General features: G+C 36.8%; 3 protein-coding genes across 11 annotated transcripts in view; 2 read left to right on the top strand and 1 right to left on the bottom strand.

Annotated features, from left to right (window-relative positions):
• Positions 1-3552, top strand: part of LOC112048173 (YLP motif-containing protein 1) — a 36468-nt gene extending 32916 nt beyond the window's left edge. For 2 of the 9 annotated variants that reach the window (XR_002887004.2, XR_002887007.2), the window contains 3 exons: positions 189-201; positions 844-915; positions 3314-3552. Coding sequence is in view for 2 of the 9 variants with exons in the window: in XM_024085588.2 (XP_023941356.1) it covers positions 189-197 (9 nt within the window). In the remaining 7 variants the exon portion in view is untranslated. Of the gene's footprint in view, positions 1-188; positions 817-843; positions 916-3313 lie in introns of those variants that run through there. The other 7 variants (XR_002887003.2, XR_008251579.1, XR_002887005.2 and 4 more) reach the window with 4 other exon arrangements.
• On the top strand, positions 469-27476 carry LOC112048178 (uncharacterized). Its single transcript, XM_024085608.2, has 4 exons — positions 469-526; positions 844-915; positions 17410-17672; positions 26796-27476. The coding sequence occupies exons 1-4, from the start codon at positions 469-471 to the stop codon at positions 27474-27476; spliced, it is 1074 nt and encodes a 357-aa protein (XP_023941376.2).
• LOC112048170 (uncharacterized) lies at positions 20410-22690 on the bottom strand. The gene is made up of 3 exons (XM_024085584.2): positions 22547-22690; positions 21852-22114; positions 20410-21159 (listed from the first exon to the last, which is right to left on the bottom strand). Exons 1-3 carry the CDS (start codon positions 22665-22667, stop codon positions 20773-20775), a joined length of 771 nt encoding a protein of 256 aa, XP_023941352.1. The 5' UTR covers positions 22668-22690; the 3' UTR covers positions 20410-20772.

The following is a 27476-nucleotide window of genomic DNA, read 5'->3' as shown; positions in this document are numbered from 1 at the left end:
ATTTATTACCATTAACATGAAAACAATTTGTGTATGCTTATTATTAAGATAAAATAATTGACTCTTCTTTGTAAAGATGAAAGCCGATCCAATTGTCTCCAAGCTTTGTCATTTTAAGCCATTAAAATATGCTGATTGATGATAATGATGTGTAATAAATAACCTAACCTGTGTATTATTTGTTCCAGGTACTGTGACCAGGTATTTGTTGTAATGTTGGTAAGTGCGTATTGATACGAATTCTCTTGGAAATGGTAGGTACTGCTGCACCCGGTACCAATGATGCAGATGTAAATAACCGTGCTTATTATATCATCCCAAACCCTACGACTACGAGTATCGCGATATGTTAGGACACCTTCCTTCTTCCAATTCCATGTCATCCGCTACCTTTTCTCTTATGCTAGCCACCCACCTATACTGCTTACCTGCTTAGCGCTTACGTCTTGACATCCGATAAAACTAATCATGCAGATCGCGCTGCAGGCATGTGGGCTTATTGGATGGTGGGTGTCTAGCATAAGAAGTATGGCATTTGTTTCTTAGAATTTAAAAGAAATATCTTAAATTTAAATGAATGGGGATGGCTCTGTAGGCGTTCCCTCAGATAAGGTAATCTTACAATCAAAAACATATATTATGTGCCTTCGAAGATCGACGGATGTATAACACTGGACAAATTTTCAAAAAAAATCTAAAAGCTACCAGAAATACATATTATCGTTATCAAGATTTTTTATTTTCTTATACATATTAGTGACCATTTCTATACCTAATTAATGTAAGTTGCAAACAACACGAATTGATATTGATTTCATAATAGATTAAAATTGTCTATTGCAGGGCCAGACTTTCCTCTACAGGAGAGAAGGGATTTGAAGCATCAAGTTACCACGATGCTTCTATACGGGTTGGGTATGTTTGACGTATGTCTGGTAATCGCAGGCTCTCGGTCCTAATCTAACTAACGCTAACAGCTTATCGTCCGATAAAACTGATCGTGTGTTGGTCGCGATCGGCATGTTCTTGACTTAATCGCAATTAATTAGTTTCATGGTAAACAACGTAAGTTATATAAATATAAACAAATAATACCTAAATAATAAATATTGTCTACAATGTCGAGTTGTGTGTTCAGGGACTGTAAAAACTATGTACATAAATATATGATGTAAGTATACAAAAAATTGTGCATGTGTGCGTTGTGTGGAGTAGCTAAATTCGAATCACTTTTTGCAGTTATTTTGTGGGCATGTAACATATCTAATGGTATAAAATCGTTGATGATAAGATTTATGATCTCTACATAATTATAACACAGGTACATTATGGATATAGGACGATTAAAAAGTTAAAAAGCCATTAATTGTTTATATAAGCTGTAGGCTTTATGGAATAGTCACACGGCCTATTGTTACGCCCGAGATCATAATAGGTTTTTACCCCTATAGATAACGCTATACTGTGATTAAGTAGGTAGGTACACACACCTAGTTTTCTGTTAATAAAAACAATTGATGTGTAAGTATAACACGAAGAATGTTGGATGCCTCTTCGTATGTAATGTATGTTGCACAATTTGCTACACACCTATTTTATACACGCAAATTCTAAATAGATATATGGGCTGGTGGGAGGCAAAGACGTACCGCCAAGCAATTTAGCGTTCCGGTACGATGTCGTGAGAGAAACCGAAAGGGGTGTAGATTTTCATCCTCCTCCTAACAAGTTAGCCCGTTTCATCAATACTTACCAGGTGAGATTGTACCATATCACTTATCACGTAGTATTGTAGTAAAGGGCTAACTTGTAAAGAATAAAAAATAAATAAAAAGAATTACAAATACTAACAGTACGTACCTAGTATTACTTAGTTTATTATTTTCCACTGTTCTCTGTTCAAAACATTGACCTCTTCTTTTTAATAGGAGATTGATGGTTTAAAACGATTTTTTATTTATTAACATATAAGTAATTTAAGATGCTTACCTAACCTTACTTTCCGAAGATATAACAAGAGATACATATTTTCCTTTTTAGCAACCAAAGAAAAACAATTGAATGTAGGTGCACCGTGCACATATTGTGACCTATATCTTATCTGTTAATTAGTAGGTTTAATTAGTACTCTTTACTTTTGTTTATTAATCGTCTTTTTGTGAAAATTAGGGAAATTTAATTAATGACTAGCTCTATCGCGGCAACTTTGACGCCCGCCAGTGAAACCGTGTAGTTACCATTCCCGTGGGTATCTATTAAATCAATTTTGAAAAGAATTATCAAAATTTGTTTAATATTGGGTACATACTCGTAGATTACTCTACCCCAAAAACTCACAAACTTTACCTCTTTATAATATTAATATATTTATGTTGATTACACAAACATCTGACGCATTTAGCTGTTTTTGTAGTGGTATTTCTGTATTACTCATATTATGTAGGTGTATCCGGACTAATATAATATTCGAAACTATCTTTATTTTTCACCATTCGATTATATAACTTGCGAAAGATCCTTAATAGTCTCTAATATTAAGTATTTTCTACACCTTATAATCTAATATCTTACACCGTTTCAGGAAATTCTTGTAGCTATTCATTTAGTATGATTAAGTTATCTAAAAATTTACAAAGTTACTCGTATATATACAAACATTCATACACACGAGTATGTTAATAAATGCGAAAGTGAGTTTGTTTATAGCGATTCCTTTAGAGGGTGATAGTAGGGATCACTAGCTATCAAATTGCATTAGGTTTTATGGGACAAAAATGCACCGATTTAAAAAAAAGAGGTTTTTTTTTTAAAGAAAAGTTCGCTTTGTTTATTCCCGTTTAAGTCCTTTTACTTAGCCATTTATCAACATATTTAAATATTTAATAACTCGTTGGATAGCTAATAAGGCACACACAATAAGAATAAGACACACATATATAATGGAATTAATCACAAAATGAGCATGTCTCAGTGGAGTAGCTAAAAGGATCCCTTTTTGCGGTGATTTTGTAGGCACGTGACATATCTATTGTATAAAATATCTTTGATCAGCGATCAGTCGTTGGCCTAGCAGGTAAGAAGTGTGACTTATGGAGCCGTTTATGACAGGAGAGCCATAGCTCAACCGTCGACAGTTCGTGCTCTGTAGCATGGTGCAGGTGACGTCAACGGTGAATGTCACAAGGCATCTGTCACCCGCACCATGCTACAGCGCACGAACTGTAAGTATATTCAGTCACGACAGCTCGCTTCAGGCGCTTGATTCTTAAAGCTACCACCAGTTTGCTAATAAAAAAATCTTTAATATCCTCAGGTACTGCTATAGGCCAGGCCAGGTATTGAATAATCCAATCCACCTCCGGAGGTTTTGTAAGTGTTTTACTGTGTTACCTATATGTGTATATTATTGCAATTGATTGATTCGTATGTTTGGATTCGTAACGGTGCATGCACAATTCAATACGTAAAGAGCTTGATAGAGTCGTAATAATTGTTGCATAAATGTATGTATTATGCTGTTTAAGTTAAAGAACTAAATTTTCTATTTATTAATAGTTGTTTTATTAAACGATACATCCTATTTAGGTGTAGAGTAAATTGATTTTTTTTGCAATGCCCTGGTCTGACTCTTGACCAGAGGTTCCCAAACTATTTCATCTTTTGGACGATGTAAATCGGTTTAGAGGTAAAGTGAAACTTATCTTTGGTTAAAACTTATTGTAATTTTTTTAAAAATAAAAGTTTTGACTTCAAATATTGCTGATTTCTATTTGTAGAGAATCGTAGTGTGAAAAGCGATAAATATGTACGTTAGGTTGTGAAAATTAATATTTGAAACTCGAGTAAGATCGTATCAATATAGAATCTAGTATGTAGAGTACCTATTATATGTATAAAACCTATAACAATGATTCTTGAGTGAGAAGAGTATTGGAAATTCTAAATTGAATTGACTACTTGCTTAATAATTAGGTTATTAATGACCTAATAATTTTTTCACTGCCATAATGTAAGTATACCTACCACTTTCAGTGCCGTGCACAAGGCTTTTCATTAGGGTAGGCACTAAGTGTACAAATTCCTTTTTCACAGACATGCTCCTAATAATTTCTCAGTGTAGGCTAAGGTCTTTATAGTCGAAGGTGTAGGGGAGAGCATATTTGCATCTATGAAGTAAGTAGATCATGTTTACATCGTAGTGTTGGGTGTACTCTTCTAAAAGATCCCCAAGACTGTTATGGACCTGCCAATGCATAAGTTCTATACTTAGTCGAGGTTACTACATAATTAATAAGTTTCTTAAAGATAAAGGGGCCTGGAGGCCATTGGAACAGCTTGCTTGAGCCCACGTGACGATTCTGTCCCGGCACTGATTCCGAGGAATAGTAAAATAACTCCATTGAGAGCCGAAAGTCGTCCTTGATAACAATTTGGTCTGATGTCATTAATTGATTGACTCTATTGGTTTTGATAGAACAGCCCTGAGCTGGATTCCCAGTTTGGGTCAATGTAAGTATTTATATTTTCTATATTGGCTACAACTAATGCGGTCTGGTGATAGGTTTCGGCCGTAGCTAGTTAGCACCATAAGTAGGGCTAAGCCTTTTGTCGTTCCGGAGTGTTGTAAAAGCCGTCAACGATATGGCCAGAATAAACTTGTATCTAAGTTAGCATGCTTGTCGTCAATTGTATCGTCACTAATTAATATCAGATGAGATCCGCATCCCACCGCAAGTGAAGTTTTTTTTTTTTAATTAAAAAAAATGCCTTATCTTTTTAAATATGACCAATATTGCCATTCCCATTCAACTAGTCGGGAAAGACTGTATTGGGAGTGGGTACGAAAATAGTCCAACGCGGGAATCGAACCGCCACCCCTTGTTTACCGTTGAGCTATTGAGGCACGGCATGAAGCAAGACGCATGTATGAGTCAACCCGCACTTTCTTATTCGGGGAAATACGGACTTGAGGCGGATGAAAGTCTTTTAAGCAGCTAATGACTGTTTTTAAGTGTATAAAAACAAAGTAGGTAATAAGAAAGAACAGGAAAAAACACTATCCTATATAACCATCTTCTCATTGGCAAGACTCGGGTCTCCTTTATCTTGATATAGTTTAGTCCCACCATGCTGCTCTAAAGCGGGTTGACGTGCTTAGTTGAGTTTAAACTGTGCAATACGGAAGAAATCATTGGGATTAACATTGTCACTAGTTTGTCGTTGGCTGGCAACTCCTCAAAAATCAGTTGACCCTGCCTTTTAATAAGTAGTAATAAGTTGCCTATTAATCTAAAGTAATAATAAAAACCGCCAGCATCCAGCTGCTCCCTTCAATCCGCTTGATATCCTCGGTCCACCTAGTGGGAGGTTGACCAACGCTTACCGGTGCGGGGTCGCCATTCAAGCACCTTGGGACCCAACGGCCTTTGACTTTTCGGCGAGTAGTAGTTAGTCTCTTCAAAAATAAAGAGATCCGCAGAAAGAAAGTCACTGACATAGCTAATCGATTCGCGAAGCTGAATTGGCAATGGACAGGGCACATACTCGTCGAAAACTCAAAGGCCGTTGGGTCCCAAGGTGCTTGAATGGCGACCCCGCACCGGTAAGCCCGGTAAGCGTTGGTCAACCTCCCACTAGGTGGATCGAGGATATCAAGCGGATTGAAGGGAGCAGCTGGATGCTGGCGGTTTTGGACCGTTTTGTTTGGAAGTAAGCAAGAGGCCTATGTTCAGTAGTCTCCCATCGGCTTTTATTGATGATGATGATGATGATGTTATTGATGATCATCATCATTAACAGCCGACGACCTAGTCCAGACTTCGATTTTAACCGATTTTTCATAGTCTGGTTAAAGGTTTTTTTCCTGTTATAATGAAACTAGTTTTACTTTCGTATTACGTTGTCAACAATCGTCTAACAAACGCTAAGAATGCGAGTAGTTTCTAAATTATCCCTAATTCACACTAGTGCGGACGAGTATATTAGTCGAACGCAGCATAGTAAGTGGGTAGGTATATTTATCAATTTACATGTAAAGTTAACTGTAAACTAGGAATGCGAGCTTGACTTACCTACCTACTTACATTGTTTTTTGAAATGTTTTTTTCCCTGTGTATTTGTATTTTGTAGGCTTGTCAACAAGACGATTGCTATCACAAAGATTTCTTATTTCTCCCCTAAAATATAAATTAGTATTTGTAGTTTATATACCTAATAGAAGCGGTTGGATTCATCACCGAGGGGTGGTGGTTCAATCCTCACCCCCGTTGGTCTATTGTCGTACTCACTCCTAGCACAGTCTTCCCCGACTAGTTGGAGGGGAATGGGAATATTGGTCATATTATAAAAAATTTGGCAAATATTCTTTTTAAAGAAAAAATGAGCCATTTTCCTCTAAAAGTATAAAGGGTCTTGTAGGCTGGTAAGTAGTGATGACTCGTAATATTGGTAGAGTCATTTATATTTCTATAATGTCCGTCTAATCTAAAGGAAATCAAACACAAACTTATATTTTTTTCTTCCTCCCAACAGCCAGAGCCTGGACCAACTCGATCGAACCCAGGACCTCCGTCTTGTAAATCCACCACGCATTCCACTGAGTTGCGGAGGCCAAAGCATATAGTAGTTTCGGAACCTATACAGTTCAAACAAAACAATCAAATCTTTCCTCTTTATAATAAAATAGTAGGTATAGGTACTTCATTAGTATTTCTAATGAAACCAATCATGAGTCATGGGGAATTTTATTTTATATCGACGTGAAGTTGGTCGGCCTTCGGGATCGGCTGTGAAGTTGTCGATCAGAGTACGCGTGCAGTGCTGTGTTGTGCTCTAGGAAAAATAAACCATTAAGTAAAGAAAAGCGAATAAACTGTTACAAAAACATTATCAGACAATTGATACATGGAAAAACTATGAAAATTGTGAATTTATTTACTCGTGAAAGTGTTTAAAGTAACAAAAAAACAAATCATTCTATCTTAATAATATGAACATTCAAGTTGCGAAATGTTTTGCAAATCAATGTGTTGTGGGAGTGACTCATTGATAATTTTTGCACAAGTGTGCGTGGATCACAAGTGAATGTGTTGAACTGTACTTTGATAACAACGCTATCGAGTTTTCCTGCGTTTGTTAATTATTTTTAAATAAAGTGTTACATATTATAATAGTTTTATCCTCTCGAGAGGGCATCATTCAAAAAATGGATACACAATCAGAAGATGCGACTCTACTGAAAACACCTATTTCAAGATCTTCCTCTAACTTACCGGATGATCTGAAAAATTCATCTGGCATGAACTCGAGTTTGAGTCCTTGTATAAAGGTTCTACCGAATTTAACACAACTGGACAACTTACCCAATTCAGCAAGTTCAAATATCAAACAAACTTTGAATTCTTCAACTATAAACAATCACCAGGAAGTTCCTCGATCCAAATCCAGGTCTTTCGTGCCTGGTAAAGAAATATCCACTCTACGCAAACTGAGAATTTTACACCAAAATATAGCTTCGATTTTACCAAAAATGGAGTCATTGGAAACTGCATTAGAGTTATTCAAAAATCAAAACAAGAATGTTGACGTTGTTTGCCTAAGTGAAACTTTTCTGAAAAGGGGAACGGAGCACAAAATTAAAATGAACAACTTTACAGTAGCATCTTCTTACTCTAGAGAAAATGAAAAGAGGGGAGGAACTTGTATTTTAATAAATAATTCATCAAACTTACGCTTCAAAAAAATCGATACTTTTAATAAGCTAGTGAAAGACTATGAATTTGAATGTTGTGCGATTGAGTTGCCAAAATTTAACTTAATAATTTGCTGTGTATACAGAATTCCGGAGGATAAAAATATTCCGACTTTTTTGAATAAACTGAATGCAACCTTGGAGATATTAACTCGTGAGTCCAAGTATAAAGTTGTGATTTGTGGGGACTGGAACATAAATATATTGTTGTACGATAATAAATTTAGCCAAGAACTTAAAGGCATTCTTGGAAATTATAATATGAATATTCATATAAAGGTGCCTACTAGGCGAAAAACATGTTTAGATTTAATTTCTAGTAACATACAGTCTGTAAGAAGTGGAGTCCATGTACTAAATTTGTCTGACCATGAGACAGCCCAAACTGTATCATTTGACATACAAGCCCAAAAGATCTATTCATGTCGTTATGACTACAAAAGAAATTTCTGTAGAGACAATAAGCGTAAATATAAAGAATGCATAACAGCATTATCTTTTTCAGAAGTTTATGAAAAATCAGATATTAATGAAGCGTTTGACTGCTTTTTAGGTCAAGTTCAATTATTTTACAATCTTTGTTTTCCATTTGAAAAAGTCAAAATATGTAATAACAGAAATGCAACAGACAATATAAAAAAATCTATTAAAAGAGGCTTGTATTTAAATTATTCAAAATCAGAATATAATAAGAAAGGGATCAAGCATAAATACAGCAACTATAACAGCCTAGTAAAAAAATATAAATATTGTAAAGAAACCCCCAACATAGATCACATAAATATTCTAAATAACAAATATAAGATAATATGGTCAGCCATTAATGACATTGTAGGTAGTGCACCTCATGAAAGTGGTATAGATTACATAAAAAACGAAAATATATTTATCACAGATCCCAAAGAAATTGCAGAATCTTTTAACAAATACTATATTAAAGAACCAAAACAACCAAAAATTAAATTAAATAATAATCTAATCAAGTCGAACTTTATAGATAAAATTGAAATTAATAATAATACTTTAACGCTTTTACCCACTGACTCATATGAAATTACTAAAATTATAAAATCATTAGAAAGTAATGATAGTATATCCTCCGTAGGATCTGAAGACTTCAGGGCGCAAATAATTAAAGACGTAGCCCAAAAACTTAGCATTCCAATTAGTTATCTAATTAATTTTTCATTTAAAGAGGGAATATTTCCAAACAGTTTAAAAGAGACTGTCATTAAACCACTTTTCGAAAAAGGTGATAAATTTGAAATGGGTAGTTACAGACCTATACGTCTTACTACAATATTTGCAAAAATTTTTGAAAAGGCTATGTTTACAAGAGTGAATCACTTTATTTCTCAGTCAAATATTTTGCAAAAAGAAATTTTCGGACTTCAGAACAATCACTTAAATGTTAAAGCGTCTTTTAATCTAGTTAAGTTTATCACGGAGAGTATAAATGACAAAATACCAGTGTTTGCTATATTTATGGACCTGAGTAAAGGGTGCAATTATGTAAGCCATGACATATTGCTCTCTAAATTAGATAGGTATGGAATACGTGGTATTGTCAATGATTGGTTTCAAAGCTATCTGAGCGGACGACTGCAATGTGTTAAAATAGATAAAATAATAAACGGTGAAAAAATTGTAGGTAAATCTTCTTTATTAAATAACTCTCGTGGTGTTCCGCTAGAAAGTATTTTGAGTCCTATACTATTTTTACTTTATATCAATGATCTGTCTAATGTTACCAAACATTGCTGTTTATTTGGCAATGACATTGTATTCGTTTTTAATGTAAAAATAAAACTTTATTCGAATCAGACATCAATTTTACCTTTGCTGAAATAGTAAATTGGTTGAAAAACAATAACCTGCAAATAAATATTAATAACACAAAGTTTATTGCTTTTAAAACGAATAGAGCCAAAAAAATACCCATTTCAATTCAATACAATAATGTAGTAGTCGAAGAAGTTGACTCAATTAAATTCTTAGATATCACACTGGATTGTCATTGCACGTGGAAACAACATATTGATGACTTATGCGAGATAGGTGATAGGTTTGTGTATGTAATAAAAAAACTAGTACAGTTATCCAGTATAGAGGCTGTATTACGTGCATATGATAGATTTACATCTTTTGTACTTAGTTATGGAATAATTCTTTGGGGCAATTCACTCGCTGTAAACAGAGTCTTCAAGGTTCAAAAAAAATGTATATGTGCAATATGTGAAGTACCTTATTCAGATAGCGCTAAGCCCTTGTTCAAAAAACTGAAATTGTTGCCTCTACCGTGTATATATATAGAAAGAATTTGTATATTTGTTAAAAATAATCCTGAATATTTTAAGACTCGCGGTGAGGCTTTTCGGTCAGCTTTAAGATATAGAGATAGATTGATTGTACCAAAAATAAACCTTGCCATATATAAACAAAACGCATTTTGTATGGCAATCCAGATATATAATAAAGTGCCAGATTCCATCAGGAAAATGAATCTTCCTATGTTTCAGCAAACATTACACGAATGGTTACTGGATCATTGCTTTTGTTCGATTAAAGAATTTCTTAATTATAAAATTGAAACTGTAAGATTTATTTAATAATTTTATTGAGACTGTTATATTATTTTATAATAATATTTTATTAATAAATTTTAGACACTTTTTAGATATTTTGTTTTTTTTGTTATAAATACTTATACAATATATAATGTATTTCTTTTTGTAATGTAGTCCTATTTATTGTAATTTTTGTAATTAGTCCTAGTCCAACGGAGAACATTAGAAAATCCTACCTGGTCTCCACGATATAGATCAATCTAGTGTGGAGACCACAGGCAATCTTATGGTTTTTTGTATCTATTTTTGGTTAATAAAGATTTATTATATTATTATTTATTATACACTGTACACCCATTGACATACATCGATGTTTTGTGTATTATTTAAGTATTTTAAAATTTTATTGTGTTATTTATTTTACTTGGATATTGTTTACTGTGTTTACTTTGTTAACAAAAACTGTTTACATACGAATATTAGTCAAAATTAAAATACAACATAAATATACATTTATACAATAGTTAACAATCATGTTTTTTTAACCATACCTAATTAGTTAAATTTCATTGTAATTAATTAATTTACATTTAAGTTAAATGTAAATTTATGAACTACAATGAAATTAATTTTTAAAATCATGACCTACCTGTCATGACATGTCACAATAAACCTTCCTCATAAATCTTTCTATTACATAATGAAAAAAACTCAAGAAAATCTGTTTAATAGTTCTTGAGTTTATCGCGACAAGACATATGTGGTGTGGAGACTTTATTTTGTAATATTAATTGCCTCAGTTCAAACAAATTCTAAATCTATAGGTTCTATCCCCGTCTGTTAAGTTATTGTCATACCTAATGCAAGCATAGTAGGTATTTTAGGACTAGTTTAATTTCAGTTTGATTGACAATTGCTTAATAAAGATATGGGCAAGCTACATTCTAAAATGCACTATTTCACCAAAACACACACATTCAAAAAATATTCCAAGTGAATTAAAATTATTTTTAGTGATTTTTTGTCATTGAAATGCTGGGTCCAAAATGGTTGATCTCCTTTCTCTGTGTTACAAAATTATCCCTTGTAAAACGAAAACCGACGTATCAAAACAAACAAATAAATATCATAGTAGAACCGCGAACTTTCACTCACAGTATTTTAAGTTACAAAATGATCGCTTTTATTTATTCATTTATTTAAAACGAGAGCCTGTGTTAGCCAGATTTTCCTCATCTATATCTAAATATATATAACTCAAAGGTGTACTCTCTATGTATAACTGACTGACTGACATAGTGATCTATCAACGCACAGCCCAAACCACTGGACGGAAGGCTGAAATTTGGCATGCAGGTAGATGTTATGACGTAGGCAACCGCTAAGAAATGATTTTGATCAATTCTACCCCCAAGGGTATAAAATAGGGGATGAAAGTTTGTATGAAACTTTAACAATTTTGCGGCGATTTGCTGAAATTTGGAACGAAATTAGATTATAATATAATACTCTGGATTCGTTCCCGCCAACCGATCGTTACCTCTCTCTAACTCCCTGCTCCCTGCGGAAACAATTCGCGCTACCTGGCGTCGGCACGAGCCAACATGAGATCGAGCGATTTCATATCCGTCTCAGACTATTTCTTACACTACAGTAACCTCTCGTACTTCCCTAGGGTAGACTGCAAACAAACTTTAACGATTATAAAAGAGGAAGATCTGGTCATCGCACGCGCTTGTTGTAGAAATGTGTGTAAAAACATCAAGTTATAGTTGGGGTGAGTGGGGCAGTGGGCCGACAAAATGTTGGCTTTCGTTCTTGCTGGTCATTGACAGCCAAGCTCAGTAGGGTTGTCAGCTTGGTTTATTTTATGTGGGTACTGCGTGCCTCAGGCTGTCTGTATTTGATCTCAGTTTTGCCGTTTTATTTGACTTACTAAAAGATCATTCACCATGAAATATTGAAAATGAATTTTGTGAGAGGGCCGGGGTTTTAAGAAATTAAATATCACGTGTCTCAAACGGTGAAGGAAAAACATCGTAAGGAAACCTGCATACCAGAGAACTTTCTTAATATTCTGCGTGTGTGAAGTCTACCATTGGGCCGGCGTGGTGGACTATTGGCCTAACCCCTCATTCTGAGAGGAGAACTCAGCAGTGAGCCGAATATGGGTTGATAATGATGATGAATGATGACTCACTAGCAGACCCTCGCGGGTACCACCGTATAGTTCCCATTTCCAGTGATAAAATATTAGGTACTTCAGATAATGTAGTTTGCCATTGGTGAAATAATTTTTAAAATCGGTTCCAGTAGTTTCGGAGTCTATTCATAACAAATATTTAAACAAAAATTAAATATTACCTCTATAAGTACTTTGATGTTCCGTTTGACTGTACCTATGTTTATTTATTCAAAAAGACGCACGTGATATTGAATATAAAATATGTGATTTTATATTTTTTGTTGAATAAAGAGTTTTGAAAAACAAAAAATAAGTTTAGATAAAACAAGTCAAAGGCGTAACGGTCCACAATCTACCTACCCACAGAATTCTTTTTTTTTATTCTTTACAAGTTAGCCTTTGACCACAATCTCACAATGGTAAGTGATGATGCAATCTAAGATGGAAGTGGGCTAACTTGTTAGAAGGAGGATGAAATCACTTCTTTCGATTTCTATACGACATCATACCGGAACGCTAAATCGCTTGGCACTAGCCAGAATTAAGAAAACCTAAATCGGCCCAGCCGGGGATCGAACCCAGGACCTCCGTCTGGCAAATCCACCACTGCGCCACGGAGTCCGCCAATAAGATAAATATTCCAACGGTGTAGTCGCCAACCCTACGTAGAGCCCATACGCTTGACCTAGAAGGACACACATTCCGATTAGCACTATTTATCATTTCGATTTGGGCAGCATTTCTGGATATGGGTTAGAAAATCGTCGAAAATTTTCTAATTTTAGTTTTTATTTTCAACCGACTTAAAAAAAAGGAGGTTCATAATTCGATGCGTATGCTTTTTTTAATGTTCTTTTTCCATAATTTATTAACCAATTTTGAAAATTTTTCGTGCCATTTTGTATGGGGCGTTTTTCAGAGATCCTTGGCAGTGCCGTAAATCATCATCATCATTATCAACCCATATTCGGCTCACTGCTGAGCTCGAGTCTCCTCTCAGAATGAGAGGGGTTAGGCCAATAATCCGCCACGCTGGCCCAATGCGGATTGGTAGACTTCACACACACAGAGAATTAAGAAAATTCTCTGGTATGCAGGTTTTCCATGATGTTTTCCATCACCGTTTGAGACTCGTGATATTTATTTTTTTAAAATGCACGCTGAAAAGTAGGAGATGCATGCCCCGGACTTGATTTGAACCACACCCTCCGTAATCGGAGACAGAGGTCATATCCACTGGGCTATCACGGCTCTCAAATATGACCCTTTAAATACCTGTAGCTTCGACCATGTTACCTTTACAAAATTGCTTTAGAGCCTTCCTCTATGTATAAACGGGGTATCTAATACTGAAATAATTTTTCAAATCAGACCAGTAGTTCCCGGGATTAGCGCGTTCAAACAAACAAACAAACAAACTCTCTCTAGCTTTATAATATTAAGTATAGATTAAAAAAAACCTGTCATCATCCATATTATGTAATCAAGAAAGTGAAGTTCGTTCCAAATGTGAAGCACTTATCTTTTGTAGGACGACCGTGGGCCGATACAACAATAGGTTTCATACGATTTTGAATTACCTCGCCATGGGAAGAGAAACGACTAGGAAATAGATTCCACCGCACTATTGTCTTAAGTTTTCACATGTGACATACTTTAAAATCATTATTTATTAGCTATATATTCTCTCTGAGTATCGACTTTGTAGGTATTGTCATAACACTGTACCTAACCTATAGTACGCGGCCTAAAAGTTGAGCAATGCGCAGAAACACATTTTCGGATATTAGCGACGACGTACGGACGAATAGCCATAGCAACAACGTGACAACATTACAGTCTTAAATTGTAAGAATTCATCATCAAGGGTTATGGTTCGATCCCCGCCCCGTTGGTCTATTGTTGTACCCTTATGGTACCTAGGCTTATGGTACCTAGGTGTGTACCCACCTACCTAGTTTGCTACGATGTGTAGATAAGTAGAGGTGGGCCTGTTTCTATAGGTGCCACTAGTTGGTGCTATTATTCTTATATTCTGTGTTATTATTCTTATATTCTGTGTTATGTTCAATACTGTTCGATGTGTTACTAGGTAATGGAAATTTCCTCTTTTGAGCGCCTCATTTTTCATAAAAAAATAAGGCGCTCAAAAGCGGAAATTTCCACATCTTAATACTAGTTGTGGTCAACAACGAACGTTATTTAAAAAAACAATACCTAAATATCGTCTACTATGTCAAGTTGTGTGTTCAGTGTAAAAACTATTTAAAGATAAATAAATAATGGAATTAAAAACAAAATGTGCGCTCAGTTTTGTAGCCTATTACCTATCACTGTTTGCGGTGATTTTGTATGTAACCGATGTCTATACTAATATTATAAAGAGGTAAAGTTTGTAAGTTTGTAAGTTTGTAAGTTTGTAAGTTTGTAACAATTTTTTGAAATGGGGTAATCTTCGAAACTACTGGACCGATTTTAAAAATTCTTTCACCAGTAGAATGCTACGTTATCGGGGAGTGCTATAGGCTATTTTTTATATTTCTATCATATATAACTACTGAGATATCGCGGGTTTTCTCTTACAGGTCAGACCGAAAAACTTACTTATTCGCATGCGCTGCCTCAACCATTGCGTATAACTGAAATAAATGTATGGAGGCTTTTTGAACCTTTAAAAGTTCTACAAAAAAGTCCGCGACACCCTATATCTATCTTTTATATTTTAGCAGATATAGTACCTTTAGTACTTTAATAAATTATTTAAATTTTAAACTAAGGTTTACGTCATTATTTACACAACTAAACTTAAATCCTTATTAAAATAAATGATTTAATAATCACAAGGATATTATATAGATAAGATTTGCCCTTTACAGTATGTTAATTAGTTATATAGTTTCGGAGATAAAACAAAATTTCTGAAAGTCGCAAAAATATCGCTATATGACGCCCCGCGGTTTCAATTACGTGGTTCCCGTTCCCGTATGAATATGAGGACCAAACATAGCCTATGACACTCGCAAATAATGTAGCTTTCTATTGGTAAAAGAATTTTCCAAATCGGTCCAGTAGATCCAGAGATTACCTCCGACAACCACACAAACTTTACCTCTTTATAGTATTAGCATAGAAGTCGCTTGGGAAATTATAGTCTTTTGGTCATTGCACGACGCACAAAAGGCTGGACCAATTTTGCTGAGGGTAGGGATAGGATAGAGATAGGGAAGGGGTAGGATAGAGGTAGGGTAGGGGTAATTTAAGGAAAGTGTAGGGTAGGGTAGGGTACGGTACGGATAAGGTAGGGGTAGTGTAGGGTAGGGGCAAGGTAGAGGTAGGGGAAGGATATGGAACGTATAGGGTAGGGGAGGAGTAGGATAGGGGTAGGGTAGGGTAGGGGTAGGGTACGGGTAGGGTAGGGTTAGGGTAGGGATAAGGTAGGGGTAGGGAAGGGTTAGGGTTAGCGGTAGGGTAGGATAAGGTAGGGGTAGGGTAGGGGTAGATTAGGGGTAGGGTAGGATAGGGTATGGATAGGTTACGGTTAGGGTAGGGTAAGGTGGGGGGAGGGAAGGGTTAGCGTTAGCGGTAGGGTAGGAGTAAGGTAGGGGTAGGGTAGGGTAGGGTAGGGTTGGGTAGGTTTACGAGCAGGGTAAGGTAGAGGTAGAGAAGTTTACATCAATTTTTACGCGGACGAAGTCGCGGGCGTCCGCTAGTATAGTATAAATAGGTAGTCGATGGTGAATGTCATTCCTAAACATTTTTCAAATTTTCGAAGCGTTAGCGTTTGTAGAAGGAGAATCGACGTGCCACATGGCAAAAATAAGCTAACGATAATGAGGTGAACGTACGCGGTTTGCACTTCTATTTTCGTCTCATGCCGAATTTAGCCATTTTTTTTACTCAAGCGTGTAAACACACCACTTTCTCTGGCTCACATTGACAACACGACAAACCTACTTAGCCGCTCGCAATCAACCTCTTTTCTCAGTCAAATTAAAGGGAAATTTAATTATAAATTACACTTAGGTATTCATTTATCTAACGGTTAATGTGAATAGGACTTAGAAGTGAGTTTCAAGGTAATTTAATGTGCTTAGTCACCCAATAAGGTAGTAAGTAGTATTGTCGTTATCAACCCATATTCGGCTCACTGCTGAGCTCGAGTTTCCTCACAGAATGAGAGGGGTTAGGCCAATAGTCCATCACGCTGGCCCAATGCGGCTTGGCAGACTCACACACGCAGAGAATTATAAAAATTCTCTGCGTGTGTGAAGACTTCTCTCACGATGTTTTCCTTCACCGTTTGAGACACGTGATATTTAATTTCTTAAAATGCACACTACTGAAAAGTTGGAGGTGCATGACCCGGACCGGATTCGAATTCCAGAATCGGAGGCAGGGGTCATATCCACTGGGCTATCACGGCTCAAGGTAATGCATAGTTAATAATAAAAAATGTCCAAGGTGATTATTATGATGCAACGTAGATTTAAGCTTCAAAAGCTTTATAATATAGTAGGTACCTACTATTAGCTCTTCTCCGCGACTTCATCCGTGTGGAGATCAGATTTTTTGTTCTGAATCAAGGAATAAGCCTACAAGTATAAAGTAGTGAAGCCACATATAAATCCCTTAATATTTTTGAAAATGGTTTCTTACCGCTAGCTCTAAAATGTTGGTAATTTAAATGCTTAATTCTGTGTCTACCAAACCCCACTTAGGTTTTAAGGTATAGTATAGAAAAAGATCCAGAGTAATAGAGATTTGTCTGTAAAAAACATTTATAAGCTAATATTAAGCTTTATTTACTATTTGAATTCAGACTACGTCTGCTACATTGCTTTTTATTGAGGGTATAATAACTTCGGCCAAGATTTAGATAATATTTCATTTTTTTTTTAAAGAATGAGGAAACCCATTTTTATTGCGCCACACGGACGGCCGTGTGGCGCAGTGGGTAGTTACCCTGCTTTCTGCATCCACGGCCGTGGGTTCGATTCCCACAACTGGAAAATATTTGTGTGATGAATATGGGTTTTTTCCAGTGTCTGTGTGTATTTATACATTATATAAGTATTTATATGTAGTATATAAATGTATATATGAATATTATAATATCAACTATCTTAGTACCCATAACACAAGCTGCTCTGTATGCTTACTTTGGGGCTATATAGTGGTGTGTATTGTTTAAGTATATTTATTTATTTTTATTTTATTTTTACAACTGTATCACATAATAAACTTGCAGTACAGCTCAATTTACTTTGAGCTTTCCACAATAAGTAAGTACAATGAGAATCCACACCACTTCGGTTTCTACACGACATCGTACCGGAACGCCAAATCGCTTGGCGGTACTTCATTGCTGGTAGGGTAGTAACTAGCTACGGCCGAAGCCTCCCAGCTAGACCGGGACCAATAAGGAACACCTCAATCCGCCCAGCCGGGGATCGAATTCAGAACCTCAGTCTAGTAAATCCACCGCGCATATCACTGCGCCACGGTGGCCATCTTATTTTTTTTTAGTTTTTTTTTTTTAATTAATTTAGTTTTTATTTAGACAACCGTAGCAATTTGCTACTCTTGCTACGTACCTACTCGTATGCAGTGGTGTGCACTTGATAGATGCAGAAATGCACTGCCTACCCTATGGACACAATACAAACCTATGTTGGACCACAAAATAAATAGTTGGACAAGGCATTTCCCAATTTTTACTTGTAGTGCATATCCTAGTTAAAAACCTTACACACGCCATTGCTCGTATGTATTGACAGACTTTCTTCTCGACAGTTGCGTAACACCACTCACTGCACCCAACATCGGGCTTCGATCCATTATCTAATTATTACATCAGCCATTATACAACGGAACTACCTATGTTATTGACATTCGTTAATTCTCACTTTTCAAATTATCGTCTTGTAAGTTGATAGGACTTGACATAATTTACGACACACGAGGGAACCGTAACCGTGGTAATTTTGTTACCAGTTCGTTACCAGTGGTGCAAGTGAAGATAAATAGACAAAATATCGACCAATAACGGCGGGGTTGTCCCAATCCCTTAACTTTCTTCCAACACGATGAAAGATATACCTAACGGTATTTCCGGTTGCGTTGCGCCGCCATTGGTTGAAACTTATCTTTGTATTTTCTTTTGTCATATGTTATTTTTGGTCTTTAATTTTCTGTACAGCTAGGCCTCCAAACGGTTCCAACTGACTTTGGGAAGTACCCTACTACCTAAGTAGGCTAGATCTACGATGATGATTAGATAGGTTTTTAAAGGTACCTACGTATTTTTTTAATTAAATGTATCAAAACCGACAAGCTCTGCTACCTAGTAATACTTCATCATCATATCAGCCGATGGACGTCCACGGCAGGACGGCCTTTTGTAGGGACTTCCAAACATCACGATACTGAGCCACCTGCGTCCAGCGAATCCCTGCGACTCGCTTGATGTCGTCAGTCCACCTGGTCGACCAACACTGCGCTTTCTAGTGCGGGATCGCTAGTCCAGCACTTTGGGACACCAACGTCCATGGGCTCTTCGAACTATGTGCCCCGCCCATTACCACTTCAACTTGTACGTACTTAATCTTTTCTTTTTCCGGAAGTAGGAATGTATTCCTCTTGACAAACACAAGTAGGTAACCTACCTTTTCAATTCATATCGGCCCAAGACTCACCAAGTTTTGGCCAAAACAGCAACTGATTTATTTTGTAGTCTTACGTTATTATCTCCTACCTACTTAGTTTATGACTTTTTATTGGTTCTAGTTTTAATCGAGCAGAGATTAGTATTAATCAATGTAGGCATGATATTGGCTTTCAAAAACAGGTCCTATCTGTCATTACCAGGCCTTGTCACGCCATGCTGTCTCAGGTCTCAGACGAGTTACATCATACGTAAGTAGTTTATTATAAAAATGTCTTGCGGTCATTGACCTTTGCTGTTATTTAATAATGTAATCCATTCGGTGCTTGTATTCCGTTTTTTACATCCGTTCCTACCTATATACTCGTTCTAGTTTGAGTCTAGCAACGTGATAGGAAGCGATAGTTTAGGTAGGTAGGTTCTATTTGTTTGCTAGGCTGTTACACCATAACCATGAATCAGCATGAAATGGATAACTACACTTTATCAGACGTAGGTAGGTAGGTATCTATATGTATAAAGACATGGGATTACTTTCATCTTAAAAACTAGAAAATAGGTAGAGTACCTACCTACCTACCTACCTACCCTGTACTCGGCTCTATCCTTCTATATCTATAAGAACTAAGTAGTATAATTTATATAAATAGAGACAACTCACACTGTCGAGTTACAAAAAGATCGATACAGAATACCTATGTTAAGATGGATGGGGAGCCGCACTGGATGGACGCAAAAAAACACACAGCTTCTAGCTCTAGCGCTGAATATCTAACTAGGTATAAATAGGTAAATAACAAAGAGATATCTTTCTTCTTGTTCTGTCTGCGAATACCAGGGCACAACGATTCTTTTTCTTATACAAACACTAATGCTAAAAAAATGTATAGGAATTAGTCCAGTAATATTAGATTTTATCTGGGGAAAAATTCCTACTGAGTTGAATTTTTGAATACACCTTTACTACGGTGTTTTTATGAAGATGTGACATCGATATCGTGCCGGCTTAAAAAGATAAAAACGTCAAAAGGTCACGAAAATCAGTTTTTCGCAAATATTTCGCGATACGAGTATAACAGACTCGAACGATAACGTGAGCTATCGCTAACAAATGTCATTCTGTTCTGGCTACAGGCCCTGATTGATTTTGAAGAATCCTACTAATATTATAAACGCGAAAGTTTGTAAGGAAGTTTGGATGTTTGATACTCTTTAACGCCGCTACTACTGAAGCGATTTGGCTTAAATTTGGAATGAAAATAGATTTACTCTGGACTAACACATAGGCTACTTTTATCCTGAAACAATCCATGGTTTCCCGAGATATGTGAAACTAATGATTTTGATGACACGAATGTTTGTTACTCTTTTACGCCTCGACTACTGAATCTAATTAGCTAAAATTTGGTATTGAGATAAATTATAGCATGGATTAACACATAGGCTATATATTTTTTCCCGAAAAAATCCATGGTTCCCGAGGGATTTGTGAAAAACTAAATTTCACGCGGACGAGGTCGCTGGCGTCCGCTAGTTTGCTATAATTCCTTTCGTAGATACAAATAATTTAATTTCAATTGGACATTTTGTTTTACTAACGACTAATCTATTCGTATAATTTACATTCGGTATATTTACGCTCGCAGACTTTGCTCCTAGCGTTTACTTCGTCACTGGTAGGCAAATGTCGATACATAATCGACCCACCGCTTCTTTTCTCGTGTATGCCCTCATTTTCTTCATTAAACACTGCCTTTTGCATTTTATTTACAAAAGGCGTAATCTTACAAATTAAAAGCCGTATACAGCTGGTTTCTTCATCTGACTCCTTTTCTCGTATGAGCTCTTCAATATGTTCTGGCAAAGATTCGTTTTTAGCCGTTGCAATTAGGTCCTGAAGTCTTCGAGAGTTTTTGTTGAGGATCCATGTCGTTAAATCTTCTGAACGTTGCGGCCTGTTTGGAGTACCAGGTCCTACCAGGAATGAAGTGATCTGTGAAAATTAAAAATGCAATAAAAGCCTGTAAAATTTGCTATAAATAAATAATTGTACCTTAATTTCGTTTTCCAAACTACAGTCTGTGATATTCATGGCAATTCGGAAAAAAATAGGACCGTTTGTCCACATGAACCGTTGTCTATGTCTAAGAATACAAAAAAAAAATGTATTCTGAGGTCCAAGTATTTTTATAACGAGATCTGTGATAGCCCAGTGCATATGACCTGACCACTGCCTTCGATTCGGATGGCGTAGGATCGAATCCGGTCCGAGGCATGCACCTCAAACTTTTCAGTTATGTGCATTTTAAAAATTAATATCACGTTTCGGTGGGTTCCTTTTAACGATTGAGCTTATGCTACAAAAGATGTTCTTTTAGTATGAATTTTGATCATTATTTTGACCATTTACTTCATGATACGAGAAAGTTAAGCAGTTCGGCTTTGGTCGCAATTATTGTTCATGGTATCCGGAGTCAATCTAATAAATAAAAATACCTAAATTGATCCTAGTGCGTATCAAAACCGGGACATCTCCTGTTTTTAATACTAATATTATAATACACGACTATTTATTAGGGGGTTAGGCAAATAGTCCACCACGCTGGCAGATTTAATTAAGGAAAGGATTAAGAAAAATCTCTGGATATACGACTTAATAAGTATTTAATAACGAGTTATATTTACCATCTGAGCGACAAATATGAGGGCATTGACGGCAACGGCGCTAATTTGCCGCGGTTGAAGGCCCAATAATCGTACTAAGTGACGAAGTGGTGACATGGAAGATGGAACCTCATTCATATTTAAATTAGGTCTATTTTCCTCTGACTCATCAACGTACTCGTTAGATTTGTCGAGGTAACTGTCCGATGGTTGTCTTTTCACTGGCAGAGGTTGGAAAGCGCGTACAACGAAGTCTGCAACCTTCAAGGCAATGGATTCAGATCCTGAAAAGGAAAACGTACCTACTTGATACTTCTTCATTTTTGTCTTCTCTACGTCACTCTATTATTATATAGGGTGCTGGGGAGTATTCCCTATAACTTCAAGGTATAGACGGGTCCACTGAAAGGAGCCGAATTGCTTATATATATTGTTTTAACTAAAATTTTGAGTGAACGCAGAAGTTCTGCCTGAGTAGAGCCCAAAGACGAGATGGACGGAAAGACTCTATGAAGGCGTCTCCTCTTCGGCCCATACCTCGTCTTACAATAAACGCCTTGAAATAATGGGATTAAACACTCCGCGAAGATTAGTCCATTTCTAATTCTCCAAGTTGTCTAATTTGGTTTGAAACAGTTGACTCACAAATATGTACTTACTGCCAGGAAAAGTTAGTTAAAAGTATTATAATTAAATCGGGTAGCATAGTTACTTACCCAAAAATTCCTGAGCAATTTTCATTCCACTATTTATATGATGTAAAATACCATCGTTTCTGTATATTTCATTTCCCGTCACGAATTGGAACAGTAGAAAGCAAAACACAAGTGACGCCATCTCTAAGACGCTGGCAATATTACAATGAGACATGGAGCAGAGAAGCTACGGTTGGATTCTCGACGTAATACGCTAGCGCAACTTTGCAGTAGAGCAGAAAATTTGTCATTGTTTTCTTTGAATGTAGGCTACACTATAACACTGTTATTTTTTTCATTTCATTATTTTTCTAATACTCTTTATATAAAGTGGAAGTTGGCATAATCGAATTAAAATGATTAAGTTGGTTTCATTGTATTGATAATAGATGTCGTTAGTAGTAACGACTTCTAGAACTTTTATCTGGAAAATCTCGAAAAATCGAAATTCTTTGCTCTCTTAGAAGGCGTAAAGACTACTTTAGTATTTTAGTCGAGTACGAACAATTTTTGGGCGGTAAATCACAAAAATTGACTACTCGACTAAAATACTAAAGTAGTCCGAACTAGGCCTTAATTATTAGTTTAAGTATACCTACCTAGGTAAGTATCTAATTTAGAGTTATAGTATTTTTTTTTATTTTATTCTTTACAAGTTAACCCTTGACTTCAATCTCACTTGATGGTAAGATGATAATTTATTCAACGGACCTGCCATAACTACATCGTACAACTTAACTGAAAATCAAGATTCTTGGTTTGAGATTAGTCAAAAGGATCACTCAATTTAATGTAAGAAGAAATGGCCAATCGCCAGTCGATCGAGTCCTGCAGGTTTGAAGATTATTTTTGTACTAAATTTTATCGAATAACTTTTATGAGGCACTTTTTATTACTTTAAGTAGATATACCATCTGAGGCCCGTGGAGAATTCCTTGGACGAGGCGCCGGTAAAATCGTGACGTAGGTATTTTTTTAACAATAAATATTGGAATGGGGGGCACACCAGGGACCTTTGTCTTTCAAGTCCATGGCGTTTTGCCAGCCGATTTGCTATCCGAACCTGCTGCTATTGCGATCGCGCGTTCATAAGTGGTTTTAATTTAGCTAAGTACCTATCTAATCTTTCTCTTTAGACAAAACACCCATCTATAGAGCTATAGAACTTAGAAGTTTGCGTTCGCAAGACTAAGTTCGCAAGACTTAACTTGGAAGGAAAGTTATTGGGCAAGAGAGCATCCGATCCGATTATCTAAATCAAACGTATGAAAATGGGTTGGACGATATTAAAGAATGGGTTAGGCTCGAGTGCCCTCAACTGACTGACTGACTTTTTGCATACTGAACACCAAACTTCTTAGGGATTAAAGGGAATGGCACTTAATGATGACAAATTGATTACAGGTATATCCAAGCGTTGAAGTGCTTGTACGAAAACGCCACTATGTCAGTCCGTATTCAGGATCAGACTATGAGGCCAATCCAGTTGCAGCGAGGAGTGCGTCAGGGAGATGTGATCTCTCCGAAGCTATTTACCGCCGCACTGGAAGACGTCTTTAAGCTTCTGGACTGGGGCGGACTTGGCATCAACATCAATGGCGAGTACATCACTCAACTGCGGTTCGCGGATGATGTAGTCATCATGGCACAGACTCTGGATGATCTTAGTACCATGCTCAATGACCTCAGCAGCGTTTCTCAACAGGTGGGCCTGAAAATGAACATGGCCAAAACAAAAATAATGTGTAATGCTCATGTATCGCTCCACCCAGTTATAGTTGAGAACGCTGCACTCGAAATTGTAGACGAATACGTATACCTAGGACATATGATCCAGTTAAGTAGGTCCAATTTCGAAAAAGAGGTGAACCGTCGAATCCAACTCGGCTGGGCTGCATTCGGGAAACTTCGCGACATCTTTTCGTTCGAAATTCCTTAGTGCCTGAAGACAAAAGTCTTCGAACAGTGCGTGTTGCCAGTGATGACCTATGGTTCCGAGACTTGGTCGCTAACTATGGGCCTCATAAGAAGGCTCAGAGTCACACAGCGGGCGATGGAACGAGCTATGTTAGGAGTATCTCTGCGTGATCGAATCAGAAATGAGGAGATCCGCAGAAGAACCAAAGTCACCGACATAGCTCAACGAGTTGCGAAGCTGAAGTGGCAATGGGCGGGGCACATAGTTCGAAGAGCCGATGAACGTTAGGGTCCCAAAGTGCTAGAATGGCGACCCCGCATTAGTAAGCGCAGTGTTGGCCGACCCCCAACCAGGTGGACTGACGACATCAAGCGAGTCGCAGGGATTCGCTGGATGCAGGTGGCTCAGTATCGTGATGTTTGGAAGTCCTTACAAAAGGCCTATGTCCTGCAGTGGACGTCCATCGGCTGATATGATGATGATGATGATGATGATGACAAGCGGACGTTCGCAACTTCGTCCGCCCTTAGACCTCTTTAATCCAGCCCTTACAGTAGTATCGCTGTAAAAATGGAGTAACTTCTCCCGTTTTCCCAACGTTTCCCTTCACTGGTCTGCTCCTATTGATCGTGGCGTGATGAAAAGTATACTATAACCTGCCCAGGAGTATGAAGAATAATTTTACCAAGTTTCGTTAAAATCCTTCGATTAGTTTTTGTTTCTACAACGAATATACTGACAGACAGACATACAAAAATTTTACTGAATGCATTTTTGCCATCAGTATCGATCATCAATCATCCCCTGATAGTTATTTTGGAAATTATTTCATGTACAAAATTGACCTCTACAGATTTATTAGAAATATCGATATAGATGAAGTATCTAACCGTAGGTAGGGGAGACCGGGGCTGGATGTTACAGGGGTAGGTTGTTACAGTGGCAATTGCCGCGAAACATAGATCGCAATAGTGACGTTAGAAAGAGACAAATTCTCTCGCCGCCGTCGGCTAGCGTGCCGCGAGAGCCAGGAACGCTAGCATTTTTGTGAGAAGAGCACGCGTATGCCTCCATTAAAATTGCAGGTTAGTAAAATTTTACACTTTTAGTAATATCGGTTTAAAAGCTATGTTCGATAATGTCAGAGATGCCTTTGTTGTGAATTTTACTCCCTAATACTTACGTTTTGCAATGAACCTGCGTTGTTACAGCTATGTTTATTGATGTTTTCACTGCGTAACCTTAAATGGCCAGTTTTGGCGTAGGAGCTAAAAGTTACATTTGCTCGGGGCAGGTTGTGACATGCCCCGTAGTTCTTGTTGCCAACTAACATAAGTTGTGTGCTTGTTGTTGTGCTTTTTTTATAGGATGAGGACGTATGTACGAAATACTGAGCAGGGAAAAATATCTACAGACATTTCCGAACAAGCGGCAGCTTTGGATTATTATTATTCGTATCTGTTAAAACTGCTGATATGAATTAAAAACTCGCAAATCAGCAGTTTTACCAGATACGCCAGAGAAAAATGATTTGGCACTGGAATAGAGTAAAAAAAGAAAAAAAAATCCAAGAAAGGAAAGTCAGTCAAGGGGGGAAATCTACAGGAAAGAAGATGGGACAGGAAAATCATCGTTTCATTTTAGATTATTATGTTTTCTTTGATAGACTGCTTTTTAGATGTATGTTATGTTATTTCAATTAAGAAAAGTAACTAACTATGATGATTGTTCCTAATAAAAACTTATATAATACGTTTGTTTTTTATTGTAACAACTTGCCCCAAGTAGTGTAACAACCAGCCCCAAGCACGGGGTTAAATGTTACACGGTTTTTTTTCCACAAATCACACATTTATATCATTACTATTAGTCTACAATATAAATTTTATTTTAAATAATGATCCTGGATAGTTATTTTATCAAACAAGCCTATAGTCGGATAAAACAAGCAAACAAATTAAAAAATATGACAGTTTGTAAAAAAAATGTCACAACCAGCCCCGGTCTCCCCTACCTATATAATTGTGAAAGATGCTTTTTTATGAAATATAGGTTCGCGCTTGACTACAATTATGCCTCATGGGAAGCAATAAAGTTGGAGCGCGCTTACCTAGAAGATGTATAACCACTCTTGCTTTGAAGGTGTTTAAATTATAAATGTCAGGAAACACAAACGCCCGAAGGGTATTCCAAATGTTTGCCGTGCGAATTGAGGAAGTGAAGAAATAGGGTTACAGAAATTCCTTAACAGGAGCGAAGAAAGATAAAAAAGGCATTATTTTGATAACTTAACTTAAATAATAAAAGAAAACTGGTGCAAACTTACCGCTATACGACGGTTGTGCTCAACAGACCACAATAATTTTACACGTCCTCTCTAGAACGTTCTCACATCGTTACTTATCATATCCAGTTGTCACTCGAACTTCCCTAACAGCAAACCGCCACATTGCCATGCTGCGTTACCTTCTTTTGATTTCATTTCTTTGCAAAACTAACGAAGCCGACATGACTACAGAAGAAGTCCAATATCTAAATGAGCTCAACCTCGAAAAGTTGCTACGATTAAAGAATTCATTAAAAGATTTTTCCCCCGAATATAATAACATAACCAGCGCTCCATTTCTGTCAAGCTTTGGAGCTCAAGCCATGGCAATCAAAGCATCGAACGTCAAAAGAACGGATTACGAAGACGCTTTATTCAAGAAGAATGGTTACGGGAAAATAAGCAATATTTTCTCCATGTCGGTGACAACGTTAGCGTTTCTGGCGTTTGGAGGTTATCTTTTGTGTTTGATAGTGCAAGCTGTTAAATCGAAACAGAACACTGTCGTCACGACCCCAAGCCCTGCTTTCTTTGTTAACGCTGGCATCAAGAGACCTCAAGCGACGTTCAGTTCGTACGGGCGACGGACACGGGAGAAGAGAGAACTGGAGGAGGTAGATGTGGGTGTGCCCGCTGAGGAATTGTTTTCCGTGTTAGTGCAACTTTGTGAAGGTTACGCGAAATGGACTAAAAAGCGCGATATTTAA

This window comes from Bicyclus anynana, chromosome 16, assembly GCF_947172395.1.
Source record: "Bicyclus anynana chromosome 16, ilBicAnyn1.1, whole genome shotgun sequence".
NCBI lineage: Eukaryota > Metazoa > Arthropoda > Insecta > Lepidoptera > Nymphalidae > Bicyclus > Bicyclus anynana.
Note: the sequence above shows the minus strand (reverse complement) of the source record. Positions and strands in the feature narration are given on the sequence as shown.

Bases quoted from the DNA above. Each gene is read 5' to 3' on its own strand.
- LOC112048170 (XM_024085584.2), bottom strand. From the start codon at position 22,667: ATGGCGTCACTTGTGTTTTGCTTTCTACTGTTCCAATTCGTGACGGGA. The intron at 22,115-22,546 runs GTAAGTAACTAT...TTTCCTTTTCAG, and splicing joins AATTGCTCAGGAATTTTTGG to GATCTGAATCCATTGCCTTG. The intron at 21,160-21,851 runs GTAAATATAACT...TAATTTTCACAG, and splicing joins TCATATTTGTCGCTCAGATG to ATCACTTCATTCCTGGTAGG.
- LOC112048178 (XM_024085608.2), top strand. From the start codon at position 469: ATGCAGATCGCGCTGCAGGCATGTGGGCTTATTGGATGGTGGGTGTCT. The intron at 916-17,409 runs GTATGTTTGACG...TTAAAGAATGAG, and splicing joins GATGCTTCTATACGGGTTGG to GAAACCCATTTTTATTGCGC. The intron at 17,673-26,795 runs ATAGTGGTGTGT...TGTGCTCAACAG, and splicing joins TATGCTTACTTTGGGGCTAT to ACCACAATAATTTTACACGT.